The sequence below is a fragment of the Propithecus coquereli genome, unplaced genomic scaffold, assembly GCF_000956105.1.
Source record: "Propithecus coquereli isolate 6110/MARCELLA unplaced genomic scaffold, Pcoq_1.0 Scaffold567, whole genome shotgun sequence".
Classification (NCBI taxonomy): Eukaryota; Metazoa; Chordata; class Mammalia; order Primates; family Indriidae; genus Propithecus; species Propithecus coquereli.
In genome coordinates, this window is record NW_012151585.1 from 341,627 (window position 1) to 357,007 (window position 15,381).

The 15,381-nt window shown below is 43.1% G+C and overlaps 2 protein-coding genes across 3 annotated transcripts in view; one reads left to right on the plus strand and one right to left on the minus strand.

The window, feature by feature from the left end:
* The window catches only part of PES1 (pescadillo ribosomal biogenesis factor 1), a 23,368-nt gene extending 20,973 nt beyond the window's left edge, over positions 1–2,395 (minus strand). For both annotated transcript variants that reach the window (XM_012657984.1, XM_012657985.1), the window contains exons 1-2: positions 2,335–2,395; positions 67–146 (exon numbers count right to left, since the gene is read on the minus strand). In XM_012657984.1, the coding sequence (XP_012513438.1) occupies positions 67–146; positions 2,335–2,358 (104 nt within the window). In that variant the 5' untranslated portion in view covers positions 2,359–2,395. The remainder of the gene's footprint in view (positions 1–66; positions 147–2,334) is intronic.
* Positions 2,396–14,567: 12,172 nt separating this feature from the next.
* LOC105821276 (RING finger protein 113A-like) overlaps positions 14,568–15,381 on the plus strand; it is a 10,176-nt gene continuing 9,362 nt past the window's right edge. Inside the window, exon 1 of the mRNA XM_012657957.1 lies at positions 14,568–15,375. Within this exon, the coding sequence (XP_012513411.1) occupies positions 14,684–15,375 (692 nt within the window). The 5' untranslated portion in view covers positions 14,568–14,683. The remainder of the gene's footprint in view (positions 15,376–15,381) is intronic.

Sequence of the window (15,381 nt, forward strand, 5' to 3'; positions counted from 1 at the left end):
TCACTGTGCAATTCACTGCCCAGGCTCCCTGAGGTCCCCCTACATTCCACTCCTCTTCAACCTCACCTGAAATCAGCCAAGCTCAGCTGCAGCTTCTTCCGGGCTTTGTTTCGGGTGATATAGTTGGTGGCAGAGCCACGTTCGTACTTGGGGAGGAAGAAACAATTCTCTATGAGCAATGATTGCAGCGACTAATATCAAACTCTGGACATGCCTAAGTCCAGAGGCAACTATCACTCTGGATAAGTGGCAGAGATGCTTCTGGGATGGAAATGCTGTAGGCAGGGAGCTGACCTCCCTGAATGAGCTCTCCTGCACTGTCCTTATAGGTGTCAGCATAAAGAACACATACATCTGCATGATGCTGGGGACTGTGAGGTTGCTCTAGATAGGCTGCCATGCCAAGCACTTACTTAGTACTAGCTCTAAGTACTGGCCATTACAATTAGTAATTTCCACATATTATTTCATTTAATCCCCATAACCCCATTTCATTTAAGCCCCATGAAATAGTAACCACAGTTAGCTGTTTATACAATGTGCTCTTTTGGGGAGTGAGGGACAAGCTGTTGTAATATCTGAGATACCCCACCCAACCAATTTTGTTCCTTTGGGGGTGCTAGCACCCTGGTTGAAAACACATGTTCTAAGCCACACAGCTTCTCTCCTTCCCCACACAGTCACTCAACAGATAATAACAGGTCCTTTACCATGTTCAAAGCAATTAAACTAGATGCTACCTCAGGGCAATAAAGACAAAATGCTTGGTCTCTACTTGTCCCCAAGAAGCATATCGTCTTGTGCAATCACCTGGATGCCTCTGATGCTAAGATGCTGCCTCATGCTCACATATCTGTTTCCCTGATAAGAGACCAGCAGTGCACTGTACCCAACGACCTACAGTGCTAACCAAGCATGTTCTTTCCAAATGAGATCTTCCTTTGGAGTAATATAGCAAGGACCTCTTTGGCTAGGTCCAGCTATAAAGAGACAAATCTGTAGCCTCCTAAAGGGTACATTTACAAATAACTTCACAATCATAAAACACACACTTCACTCATTCTTTCCTTCAGACATTCACTGTCTATCGGGAACATGGCCCATGCTAAGTCCTGGAGATACACAGATGAGTTTCACACTGCCTCAAGAAGTTGAGTTTTCATTAAAAGTGTTTTCCATTACCGTATGGCACACATATCTCTGTCATCACGCTTATTCTTTTAAATAGTAAGGGGATAAGTGGTTTGGAACGAGGTGATTTTATTTCCTGGGTACATACAGGGGGAGAATTCAGCAATGTCTAGAGACATTTCTGGTTGTTCGGTGCTACTGGCATTCAGTGGATAGAGGGTCAGAGATGTTGCTAAACCTCCTACAATGCACAGGACAGCCCTTCTCACAACAAAGAATTATCTGGCCCAAAGAGCACAATGGTTATGAAACTTAGCTTTTAAAAACTGTAATGATTTGTTGACATATTTGCATCTGCACCTCAAGGGCAGACTTTCCATGTTATACCTTTGTAGCTCCAACAGCTAGCACTTACTGCATATGCAACAGTGTACTGGGTTAGAAACAAATTGGCAATAGAAACTTTCAAGCTGAAAGATACACCTGGGCCAATGACATCTTCCTCATCCCCATCCCTTTCCCAATCTTTTTTCATGCCGCCAAGGTGAACAACTCCCCAAAAAACTCTGGCCACGTTACTCTCCATCTGACTGATTCCATCTGCACTTAGAATAACATCCAAGTTCCTCACCACAGCTTCCAGGCCCTGAATCATTCAGTCCCTGCCCAACCCCCAACCTCATCCGATGCCATTCCTCCTCTGGTTTACTACATCCCAGCCATTCTGATGTCCTTTCAATTCCTTTCACACAGCAAACTTATCCTGTCTGGTAGGTCTTGGCATTTAGTTTCCCCTGCCAGGCTTGCTTGCTAAGCTCTCCCAAGTTACGGCCTCGAACAGAACTTCCAAGACAACAATAATGTGATGGTGTTGTAGCGATGAACTTTACCTAATGTTCACCATCCTTTCAGTAAACTGTTGTCCCACAGTTCTGCCTGCTTTGGGGATAAGGCTATGCTTCCTAGGCTCAACTCTCCCTCACAGTTCTTTCCATAGAAAGAACTCCAGAGTTCTTTCCCGGATTTCATTGGACGAGTGCTGCTGCCCTTGCCCATTTCTCGGACTGCTCGCGGCTGACTCCTGTCGCTTTGATCCCGTCGTTTCTGTCCCCCCAAGGAGCCAAGGCCAGAGAAGAGCCGATCCCAGGCTCCGCCATCCCCACCTCCCACCCTCCGAGAATCCCCGGCGTCTCTTCCACTCACCTTCTTCTTCTCTAGGCCTCCCATGGCTCGACGCCGAAGAGCCTACCAGCTAAGAGTCGACGGCGCCACTTCCTCCCTCGTGCGCCTTGACAAGGGCCCTGAGGACCCCACGCCGCCGCTTTGCGCGGGCTGCCCAATGACGTGCCTGTGCAAGTCGAGGGAAAGATAGGTATTTCCTCCTCTAGATATACAACTCTAAATAAAAAAACACTTCGACCGCTCTTTCTATATTTTTTCCACACGTCAATATGTTACGCACAGTTTAAATGTTTAAACAATGTGGCTATACAGGCATTTCTGTAATCACCCTGATGACGATTGCTTGACAATGTGAGCCCCGTTGCATGTTGGGATGGAGAGGGGCGGAAGGCTTGGAAACAGCGCAGTACCTTCTGGGATGCAGAGGGGCGCCACCCTCCGTGGTGCCTGAGGAGATCACATTGTCAAGGTAACGGTTGCTTGGCGTCGTGGGAAAGTGGCTGGAGCCCTGAGAAGTGGCAGCCGTGGGCCGCCGGGTGAGGTTGCACTTGGTTCTCCGCCGCCCTCAGCTTCTTTTCGGTTCATTCGCTCTTATGGGGATAAAATAGAGCCAAGGCAGACTTTTTCCTCTCAGAGACCTGAGGGACCGCTTACATTTTCTGAGCCCTAGTGCTGGATTGAAAAGTGACGAAAAGCTAGAGTTACAGAACTCTGGTATATTTTAAATATGCATTTAACACATTCGAGCTTTTAATTTGGACACAGAAATCCCATATGTTGTTCCTTAAAGGATAATTACAGGATTTATACAAAATTTTAAAGTTTTTTGATGTTTTCTTCCTTCGGGCCTCCAAATTCTATTTGAAGATGGCCTCAAAAGTTTAAATTTGAGGCCCTTGTAAATGTGACCTGGCCCAACGTCATGGTCAGCAAACTCACCCTTTAGAGGTAGAGACAGACCCTTAAGAACCGGCAAATGCTTGTATTAAACAATGTGGAATTTTACTGTCTGCTTTAAAGCTAAAATAAAATAAAAATCCAGCAATTCCACAACTAGAAATGAAATGAAAACCGGGATATGGGAGCGTGAACTGGCAAAGACTTTAAAGGAACTTGCCAGAGAAGTGTGAGGAAAACCAGGGACATGTGTTCACAGCAGAAGATGGAGGAGAGTGTTTCAGAAAGGATCTGAGGACAAAAGGAGTGGATCTGGCAGAGAGGGAGAGGAGAGAGCACCCAGGCCAGAGGCAAAAGTTCTGGGGATTCAGAGAACTGTGAGAAGTCAAAGAAGTCCGTTATGACTGGAGCACGGGCAGTGCGACTGGGTGGGAGGCAAGGGCAGCATGGCTGGCTCATGAAGGGACTACAAGAGCAGGGCGAGTGCCGTGGGCATGCGACCTGGGCAGTTGCCCAGGGCTGTGCCCTCATTTCACACTATCCCTCACAAATCACGTAGCTGGTCCTGCACCAGAGGGACCGTGTTTGTGGAAAGAGGGTGACCCCTGTCTTGCTCACATTAAAGTTGAGGGGTCAGTAGGAGACACAGGTGGAAGTGTCCAGGAAAGCAGTGGTCCTTTCAGGTTTGGAGTTCAAAATAGAGATCACATAGGTACCACATTTCCCAAGGGAGGAAACGCAAGCTTAGGAAGCAAAGGTATTCGCCCAAGGTCACTCAGCTGCTAAGTAATGGAGAGTGGATTTCACCAAAGTAATCTGGCTTCCATCCAAGTCCTCTGCTGGAATCATGCTCCACTGCCTGATGAATGGTGGACAGGCCCAGGCATGCAGCACTTGCTTCCTCGTCTTTGTCATATGAAAGACTGTTGTGTGACTCTAGGACAGTGCCAGGCAGATTTTACTTCCATTAAAGGAAGAGATTTTAAACCATTAGAGCTGTCCACCCACTGAATGCTTTGTGCAATAACCAAGCCTCTGTTAGCATTATGGCGAAAAACCCAGTCTGTGCAGGCATACATACTTGGTTTACCTCCAAGCTTTGTACAAGCCACTTTATCTCGTTAAGCCTCTCTTCCTCATTTGTAAAATGGGAACAATGCTAACTGCATAAAGTAATTGTCGCTTTAAATATTTTTCAGTTATTTTATTTTTAAAAAATGCATAATGGTGGTACAGCTACTTTGGAAGACAGTTTTGCAGTTTTTCACAAAGCTACATGTGGTCTTATATAATTCAACAATAGCACTTCTAGGTGTTTACCCAACCGATGTGAAGACGAAATATTCATACAAAAAAACTGCACATGAATGCTTATAGTAACTTTATTCATAGTTGTTAACAATTAGAAGCAACCAAGATGTCCTTCAGTAGGTGAATGAATAAACACACTGGTACATCCATGCCATGGGATATTATTCAATGATTTTAAAAAATGAGATATCAAGCTATGAAAAGACATGGATGAATCCCAAATGCATGTTGCTAAGTGAAAGAAGCCAGTCTGCAAAGGCTACACATTGTATGATTTCAATTTTATGACATTCTAGAAAAAGAAATCTATAGGGACAATAAAAAGATCAGTGATTGGCAGAGATTCAGTGTGAGTGAGGTAGGGAGGATTGAATAGGTGGAGCACAGGGTTTTCCTAGGGTGGTGAGACTATTCTGTATGAGCCTGTACTGGTGGGTACACTCTGCATTTGATGTCACAGCATAAAGAGTGAATCAATGTATGCAAACTAATGGAAAAATTATTTCAATGTTGGTGTAATCCCAGGATGAAATTCAGAATGTGACAAAACTATTTGACAATTTTACAAATGTGTGAAACAACCTCATTGAAGAAGGTGTGTTGGGGGGGAGGTGATGATATAAGTAGCTTGTCAAAAATCAATTGATCATATATGTGAAGGTTTATTTCTGTTCTCTCAACTCTATTCCATTCATCTATATGTCTGTCCTTATGCCAGTACCAAACCGTTTTGATCACAGCAGCTTTGCAGGAAGTTTTGAAATCAGGAAGTGTGAGTCCTCCAACTTTATTCTTCCTGTTCAGTATTGTTTTGACTGCTAAGGGCCCCTTTCAATTCCATATGAATTGAAGATAAGCTCTTTCATTTCTGCCAAAAACAGGCCATTGGAATTTTGATAGGGATTGAATTGAATCTGTAGATCTCTTTGGGTAGTATTGCTGTCTTAACGATATTAAATTTTCTGATCCATGAATACAAATGTCTTTCCATTTATTTAGGTCTTCTTTAATTTCATTCAGCAATGTTTTACAGTTTTCAGTGTATAAGTCTTTCAAGTGTACAAGTCTTTTACCTCCTTGGTTAAATTTATTCCTAGTTATTTTATTCTTTTGGATGCTATTAGAAATGAAATTGTTTTCTTGATTTCCTTTTTGTATTGTTCATTGCTGGACTATAGAAACACAACTGATTTTTGCGTATTGATCTTGTACTCTGTAGTTTTGCTAAATTCACTTATTAACTTTACCAGGTGTGTGTGTGTTTGTGTGTGTGTGTGTGTGTGTGTGTGTATGTGTGTGTGTGCTTTGGATTTTCCATATAGAAATACATTCTACTCTTCCTTTCCAATTTGAATGCCTTTTGTTTCTTTTTCTTGCCTAATTGCTTTGGCTTGAATATCTAGTACAATAGCCGTGGTGAAAGCAAGCATCCTTGTTTTGTTCCTGATCTTAGGGTGAGAGCTTTCATTCTTTCACCGTCAAATATGATATTAGCTATGGGTTTTTCACAAATTGCCTTTTATCATGTTGAGGAAGTTCTCTTTAGTTCACTGTGTGTTTTTAGCATGAAATGGTGAGGGATTTTTGTCAAATGCTTTTTCTGCATCATTTGAGATGATCTTGTGGGTTTTGCCCCTTGTTCTGTTAATGTCTTGGTTTACTAGTAGTTTGTTGAGGATTTTTGCCTCTCTATTCATACAGATATTGGTCGGTAGTTTTCTTGTGGTGTCTTTGTCTGGCTTTGGTATCAAGGTAATAATAGCCTAATAGAAGGAGTTAGGAAGTGTTCTCTCTTCTTCTATTTTTTGGAAGAGTTTGAGAAAGATTGGTATTAATTCTTCTTTAAATGTTTGGTAGACTTCACCAATGAAGTCAACTGGTCCTGGATTTTTCTTTGTTAGGAGGTTTTTTGATTACCTATTCAATCTTTTTCTTGTTATAAGTATGTTTAATTTATTGTCAGTTTATTGATCTTTTCAAAGAACCAACTTTTGTTTTTGTTGATTTTCTCTATTTTTCTATTTTGTTTATTTCAGATCTAATCTTTATTGTTGCCTTCTTTATGCTAGCTTTGGGTTTAGTTTGCTCTTAGTTTTCATCTTCCTTAAGATGTAAATTCAGGTTATTGATTTGAGATTTTCTTTTTTGATGTAAGTATTAATATTTATAGCTATAAATTTCCCTTTGAACACTGCATTAGCTGTACCCAAGAAGTTTTTGTATGTTGGGTTTGTTGGTTTTTTTTTTTTCACTTTTGTTCACCTCATATTTTTCTTTTTTTTTTTTTTTTTTGCCCCTACCCACCCTCCTCTGTTCATCGCATATTATTTTCTAATTTCCCTAGTGATTTGTTCTTTGATTTATTGGCTGTTTAAGAGTGTGTTGTTTAACTTCTGCATTTGTATTTATCTATACTTTAATAACACAGTCACTTCTTATTCTTTAATTTACCCTCTTATTTTTTAGTTATTTCCCTCTTACCATTTATTTGCATATTTATACACTCTCCCTTTTTTTCCTGATAGGTTTATCTGCTGGCTTACTTATTTTGTTTATTATTATTTTACAGTGATAGGTTCTTATATTTGTTCTATCTTGATAGAGTTATTGTTTGGATTAAATAAATGATGTTACATATATATAATGCTTAGTTTAGTGTCCAGCCCATGATCAGTGCTTAATATATGGTAGCTGCTATTCCTTTGCTGCTTCTTATGATTATTACAGTGGCAGGGTGGACATTTATCAGGGTCTGGAAGACAAGCTTGCTATGTAGGGAACTGGAAGGAGCAGAGCTTTGGAATTAAACAGTGCTTTGTGTGTGTCCTTGAGCAGGTTATCACCCTCTTTGTACCTGGGTTTCTCCGTCTGTAAAAGGGGAACACAATGAGAACCAGTCACCTTCACTGTCTTTCAACCTTGAAATTCTTTGATTTTATGAATGTTGACCTTGGACAAGGTCTGATTCTTTGTGTGAAATAGATAAAATTACAATCAAAATATTGTCTGACAAATGCCTATAGTGTTTTTTAAGCATTTAGCACAGTGCCAGGCACATAGTAGGACCTTGAGAAAGAGTGTTGGAGTAGATATTGAGTAGAAAGTTCTTTAAAGAGGGAATATGTCTAGAACCATTGTTTCTTAGGTTCTCAGTGAATTGAAAATTAGAAACGATTGCTTTTGCTAATATAATCAGATCACACTGTGGAATCAAGTGAGGGAGTGGGAAGGCCAAGACAGAGGTGGGATCTGAACTTCAAGTGATATGAGAACAGAAATGTCACTCCTCCTGAAATATACCTTTCCTACTAGGAAGCCCTCACAACTCCCAAAAGTCTGACAGAGCTAAAGTTCTGCAAGGGGGGAAAGGAAGGATATACCAGAGGTGAATGTGTGAGAATTTACTTGGATGAGTTTAAAAATATGTGACATGATTTTCTGAGGCTGTGCAATGCAGTGAAGTGAGCAGGAGCCAGGCAGGCAGAGCAAGGCCTTCTAGCTGCGAAGCTTTGAACAAGTCCCTTCACTTCTCTGAGCTTCCATTTCCCCATGGGGTTGTTATAAGGATCATAGGACAGAAGTGGAGTAAAATGCTTTGGAAACCATAAAGTGCTGGAAAAATTAAGGTGTCTGGATTATTACTGGGATTTTAATAATCAAGCATGTAGCCTCTAGATCTGTATCATCCAATACGGTCACCACCAGCCACTTGTGACTATTTAAATTTAAAATAATTAATTTCAGCAGGGCATGGTGGCTCATGCCTGTAATCCTAGTACTCTGGGAGGCTGAGGCAGGAGAATCACTTGAGGCCAGGAGTTTGAGACCAGCCTGAGCAAGACCCCATCTCTACAAAAAAAGAAAAGAGAAAGAAAGAAAGAAAGAAAGAAAAATTAGCTGGGCATGGTGGCATGTACCTGTAGTCCCAGCTACTTGGGAGACTGAGGTAGAAGGATTGCTTCAGCCCAGGAGTTTGAGGTTGTAGTGAGCTGGGATGACACCAGTGCACTCTAGCCCAGGCAACAGAGCAAGACCCTATCAATAAATGAATGAGTGAATGAATAAATAAATCCTCCATCACAGTAGCCACATTTCAAGGGAAGAGTGAGGTATTTCACATAAAGCACATGATATTAAGAAGTACTCAAGATTCCTAGAGTCCATGGTTCTACCTACATTCAGAAATCCAAGCTTGTGAATTGTTTATTCAAATCTTTTTTATCCTTACTGATCTGTGGCTGGCTCACTCACTGCTTGACAAGCAAAGTGAGTGCCAGCCTAGTTGAGAGGTGGGGCAAAGAGAGTCTGTCCACAAGGTGGCAGCTCAACTGCTAAAGATTTCACTGATGGCGACCTAGGAGGATATCCCAGTGAAGGGAAATGCTGTAGGAGGTGCACTAATTGAGGTGTTTGGGAGATACAGGGAAGGGGCGAACAATGCCTACAAAGACAAGAGAGTTGGTTGGTTATTGCCAAGTTGTATGGATGCCCTACAGAAGGATAATGAGAGTCCAGGGGTTGTTAACAAGCAATTAATGACTGTGAAAGCCAGAGGGCCTCTGTGTTATCTTACAAAGTAGACTTCATCTCCTGCAGTGGAAGAGCAGACACAATTGAACAGCAGACTAAAGATCTAACTTATTAGAGGAGCAGTGATCCAGTGATGTTTGAAAGCTCAGCCAAGGCAGATCTGTTGTGCTAAGGTCAGGGCCCAGGTGGAGAAAAACTGGGACCCTGAAACATGAGATGGAGGCATCTGCATGGATGCTCCTGAGTATTTTGGTACTGCAGAACCCCATGAACCCTCTGGGCTTGCAGAGGTGGCACAGTCTTCCTTTCTAAGAGCTTACACTATGCTGGAAGCAGCTGTAGAGATACCCATACACATATACTCAGACAACGGGTGTCCTCAGGACCTACCACCACATTTTCTCCTAGATGCCAGGCCAAAAACTAGGGCCAACATTAAGAGAGGTAGTTACAGAGCTGGGCTCATTAATATCCATGGGGACAATACTCCCTCCCCACATCCCCAGAGTAATAGATCAGGTGATCCAGCAAGGGTGACACTTAACATCTGTTACAACAAAAGGTAAGAAAGCAGGAGCAGAAGGCTGAGGGCAGTCGCCCCTATAAAAAGTCACAACCCTTTGCTCAGTTTTCAGACCTGAACCAATTTTCAGATGTGGAACTCATTGAATAAAGAGAGCTGACCATGGCCAGATGCAGTGGCTCACAGCTGTAATCCCAGCACTTTGGGAGGCTGAGGTGGGAGGATCATTTGAGGACAGGAGTTCCAGACCAGCCTGGGCAACATAGTGAGACCCCGGTCTTTACAAAAAAATTTTAAAAATTGGCTGGGTGTGGTGGCCCATGCCTGTAGTCCTGGCTACTTGGGAGGCTGAGGTGGGAGGATCACTTGAGCCCAGGAGTCCAAGGCTTCAGTGGTGAGCTATGATGGTGCCACTGCACTCCAGCCTTGGTAACAGAGACTCTGTCTCAAAAAAAAAAAAAAAAAAAAGAAAGGCAACCAGTTTGCTAGATGAAAGGACCCTTCAGTATCATGGCATGTATAAATTGTGATGCTTCCCCCAATCCTTCCCCAAAGGCACCTATGGCCACTTACTCAGGTGACTATACATGGGGGAAAGAGAAATACTCAGGCAGTTCAAGGATTATTGGACAAAAGTTCTGAGTTGACATCAAAACTCAGAAACCCAATCATCATCATGGCCTACCTGTTAGAGTAGGGGTTTGCAGGGGCCAGGCAGAGTCCTGGCTCAAGTCTAGCCACAGTGGGCCCACTGGCTTTGCAGATCCATCCAGTGGTCACTTTCTTAGTCCTAAGTATATAATTGGTATTGATATACTTGTCAGGAGTAATTCCCTCATTGGATCCCTGTGGGGTAAAAGGTCTCGTAGTGGGGAAGACCAAATCAAAACCTCTGAAATTGTCCTCTACCCTGGCCAAAATGGTAAATCAAAAAAATATGCAAAATTAAAATACAAGCTGCAGACTGGGAAAAGTATTTCCAAATAACATACCTGATAAAAGTCTTATATCCAATGGTCATATTGTGTACTGTACCATCCAGAGGCAGCCAGCGTCACAGAACACTGGAACAGCCTTCCAAAGACATAGCTGAAATACTAGCTTGGAGACAATACTCTCAAACGATGGGATGCCATCCCACTTGCTCCCATTGACCCCCCAGGTGGATATCGTGCTTCCCATTCCTGCAACTCAGGGCTCTGCAGAGTTGGAGATCCTGGTCCCCAAAGAGGACATGATTTTTCCAGGGGACAAAGAAAAGGTCCCAGTGAACTGTAAATAATGGCTGCCACCTGGGTGCTTTGACCTCCTTGTGCCCGGACCAGCAGATTTGAAGAGGAGTCACTGTGCTGGCAGAAGTGATTGACCCTGGCCAGCAGGAAGAGATAGAGCTGCTTTGACACAATGAGGACAGAGGCAATATGTGTGGAACCAAAGTGATATGGATGGATGCCTCCTGCTACCCCATTGCCCATTGCAACTGTGAACGAACACATGAAATGCTCCTGTCATGAAAGGGATTGGAATATCAACGGTTCAGGGCCCTCAGGAATGAGGTTTGGGTTACACCATCAGGTTAGCCATCAAGACCTGCTAAGGCAGGAGCCAAGAGTCAGGTAAATTTAGAATGGAAAGTGGAGGACAGAAAGAACGAATACCAGTCACAGCCCCAAGATCAACTGCAGCAATGGGGGTTGTAGTTTATCCCTCTAACCTTCCCTTTTCCAGGGTTCCACTCAGGATGAGAGGCCATGGAGCTGCTCCCCAAACCTGTGTGAAGAAGTAGATGTGGTGCAGGGGGTGGGCTGAAGTGGCCACAGTTGGGCCTCTCAGGTCTCCTGGGGAAGGCACAACTGCCCGATGTCCCCAGCTGCTATGCTCTGAGATCCCTCACCACATTAATGCCAAGACTACACTTCCCATGAGCTGCTTGCAGGTGATAACTGAACACAGGAGGGATTACTAAGCAGACCTGTTCCTTAGAGATGCAGGACTCCTCTGTTGCGTGACTTTGGCTTGAGTGCTCACCATCTGCCTTGTTGAAACTTTCTTAGAGTTGCACAGAAGTCTAAGACCTTCCTTCCCTCTCTCTTTCACAGGGGTCAGACCTGTACCACAGTCTGATGGGTCTCCTGGCCTCCTCTACTCGCCCCCTAATCGATCCTTTGTCCATCTAATCCCATTTTGGCATCTGCTTCTTGGAGGACATGAACTTAACACAACCAGTCATAGACTTAGAGTTCAGTGTTTTTTCACAAACCGAACATACTCATGTAATCAACACCCAGATCAGGAAACAACATGAGAGGCACCCCAAATGCCCCCTACTGTGCTACCTCCTACTTCCTACACCTCAAAGAGAATCACTACTCTGACTTCCTACATCCTACATTAGTTTTGCCTGTCTTTGAACTTTCTATGAATTAAATCTCATAGCATGTTTTGTTCAGAACTGTGAAGGGTCTGAGATGTTACCCCACTCACACCAATTTGTATTTTTATGCCTGAATATTGAAGAAACATGAGGCCTCTAGGTCAAAGGAAAGAGTTCTTTCTTGATACTCACCACCAGATTGACAGCCAGAGTAAGATCGCTTCATCAGTTACAGGCAAGGCAAAGAGAGACAACTGGAAACTTTCCGCATGAGTGCCAGGTTACACCCCATAAATGGCATGTGGATAACAATGGATTTGCTCCATTTATATGTAAAGGAGAGGAACATTTGCCTTCTGCTCCTCCCTCTTAAAAGGAGTGAGGAAAACCTCTGCTCCCTGGAGAGAGAATGGAAAGGATCTTAATTCTTACTCTAACCTGTTGAAATTATAAATACATCCCTTCAGAAGCTGGATAAGCCCAAGTATCTTTGGCTTTATGACCTAGAGAGTCTGGACTTCATCTCTTCTGATAGGTAAATACTTGGGGAGATAGTACTCAGTCCTTCTTGAACCTTGGGAACTTAACCCACAGGCCTAGTCTGGGTTATAAACATTTGGTTTTCTTAGGGAGATAAGTTTTATTATCCTTTTGGACAAGACAATTTAACTTGACAAATGTCTACAGATGAAAGTATCATGGTGTGCAAGAAATAAAATATTTCTAGGGGAAGTGATAGCAAATATCCCCTACCTTTATATCCTATAAATTTCCACATTTCAAGAGGTTAGGGCTTTTTCAAGGAGCACTTCCAGGGCAATTTTATTAATATTCGTCCCACACAGTATGCTTTATTTTGTGTCTGGCTTCTTTCACTCAACATTATGTTTGTGAAATTCATTCATATTTTTGTGTGAATGTTCATTCTTATTGGTTTACAGAATATATCATAATTTATCCATTCTATTTATGGTGGGGATTGGGAAGTGCAAAAATTCACCAAGTGCAAAGATAGGGAGCAACCCACAAGACTGCCCTCACTTCTGACTCCAATTACAAGTTCGGGGCTTCCAAAGACTGCCCTCAGGTTTGGTAATTCATTAGACGGATTCACAGAACTCACTGAAAGCTTTATAACTCACAGTTACAGTTATTACGGGGAAAGAATACAGATTAAAATGAGCCAAGGGAAGAGAGACACAGGGCAGAGTTTAGGAGAGTACCAAATGTGGAATTTCCAGTCATGCTCTTTTGGAGTCAGGACAGCATCACTTTCCTGGCATCAATGTGTGACAGTATGCACTGGGTATTGCCAACTAGGGACACTCCTGAGCCTCAGTGTTCAGAGTCTTTACTGGGGCTCCATCACATAGGCAGGGTTGACTGCTCCTGTGGTTGATACCAATTTCCAGCCCTCAGGAGGTTGTGCTGTTACCAGGTGAACCAAAGTCCCCACCCTAAATCACATTGTTACTACCTGCTGGCCCAAGACTTCCAGGCAAAGATGAACGCTTCTGTCAGCCGTGACATTCCAAGGGTTTAGAGATTACCTCCCAGAAGCTGAGGGCCAAGTCCAGACCTCTCTTTGGACAAGGTTAATTTTTTTTTTACCATACAAGTAGTTTCTAATTTTTGCTGATTATCAGTAGTACTGCTATGAACATCTTTATATATCGTATTGTTACATTAATATTTTGTCTGTTTGTTCTATCTGTTACTAAGAAAGATGAGTTAAAATTTCCCACTCCGATAGTGGGTTTGTAAATTCTCCTTATAGTTTTATCAAAATTCAATTTATATTTTATAGCTGTATTATTAGGTTTAAAATGGTTAAATCTTAGTGAATTGAATCTTTTGTAAATATGTAGTAACCCTCTGTTCTATTCACTATGGTTGCATAACATATCATCCCAAAACATGATAGCTTAAAATAAGAATAGTTTTATTATCTCATGTTTTCTGTGGGTTAAAATTTGTTGATGTGCTCAGATGAGTGGTTCTGTCTTGAGGTCTTTTATGCAATAAAATCTGGAATAGTGCGGGGTTAGAGAAGCTGGGGGATGGCTGGACATCTCTCTTAGTTCTGGTAATCTCAGCGCTTGTCCATGTAGATTACCTTTGTGGACCAGTTTGAGCTTCCTCACAATATGGCTACCTTAGAGCAGTGGGACTGCTTACATGACAGCTCAGGACTCCAGCTAAAGTGTTCCAGAGAGCAAGGTGAAAGCTGGAATTGTCTTTTCTTCTAGAGTCACATATCATCACATCTGCATTCTGCCACTTACAAGCATGTCACAAACCTGCCTAGATTCAAAGGGAGGGAAATTAGACTCATTTCATCATGGATGAATGACAAAATTATAGAAGACCATGGTGGGACAGTAGGTATTGTTGCTGCCATCTTTGAAAATGCAATCTGACATATCTTCTTTATCTGAATTAATGCTTTTTACCTAAGACTATTTGATCTGATGTTAATATAGCTAAACCAAACTTTATTTTGGTTGGTATTTATCTGTTGTATCTTTTCCTTTTTCCTTTCTATCTTTTTGTATCCTTATGTTATAGGCATGTCTCTTGAAAACAGAATATAGCTGGATATTTTTAAAATCAGTCTGGCTCTTTCTTCAGCCTGTTTTGCTTCAGCTCGCGGCCGATCGCACAGCATGAAGTGAAGTGAGAAGGCCCCGCGCGACCACGCACACCACAGCCGTTCTGAAGCTCGGAACCCTAAAATGGCAGAGCAACTTTCTCCAGGAAACACTGCAGACCAGGTGTGCACCTTCCTCTTCAAAAAGCCTGGGCGGAAAGGCACTACAGGCCTCAGAAAGCGCCCGGCCTGCGACCCAGAGCCCGGAGAAAGCAGCAGCAATAGTGATGAAGGCAGCACTGTGGTTCGACCCGAGAAGAAGCGGGCGACCCACAATCCAATGATACAGAAGACCCGCGGCAGTGGTAAACAGAAGGCGGTTTGCGGTGACTTGAGTAGCGAGGAGGAGGAGGCGGAGAATGAGCCTGAGAGTCTCGGCGTGGTTTATAAGTCCACCCGCTCAGTGAAGCCCGTGGGGCCAGAGGATATGGGGGCGACAGCTGTCTATGAGCTGGACACAGAGAAGGGGCGTGATGCACAAGCTATCTTTGAGCGCAGCCATAAAATCCAGGAGGAGCTGAGGGGCAAGGAGGATGACAAGATCTATCGGGGAATCAATAATTATCAGAAATACATGAAGCCCAAAGATAAGTCTATGGGCAATGCCTCTTCCGGGATGGTGAGGAAGGGCCCCATCCGAGCGCCTGAGCATCTACGTGCCACCATGCACTGGGATTACCAGCCCGGTATCTGTAAGGACTACAAAGAGACTGGCTTCTGCGGCTTCGGAGACAGCTGCAAATTTCTCCATGACCGTTCAGATTACAAGCATGGGTGGCAGAT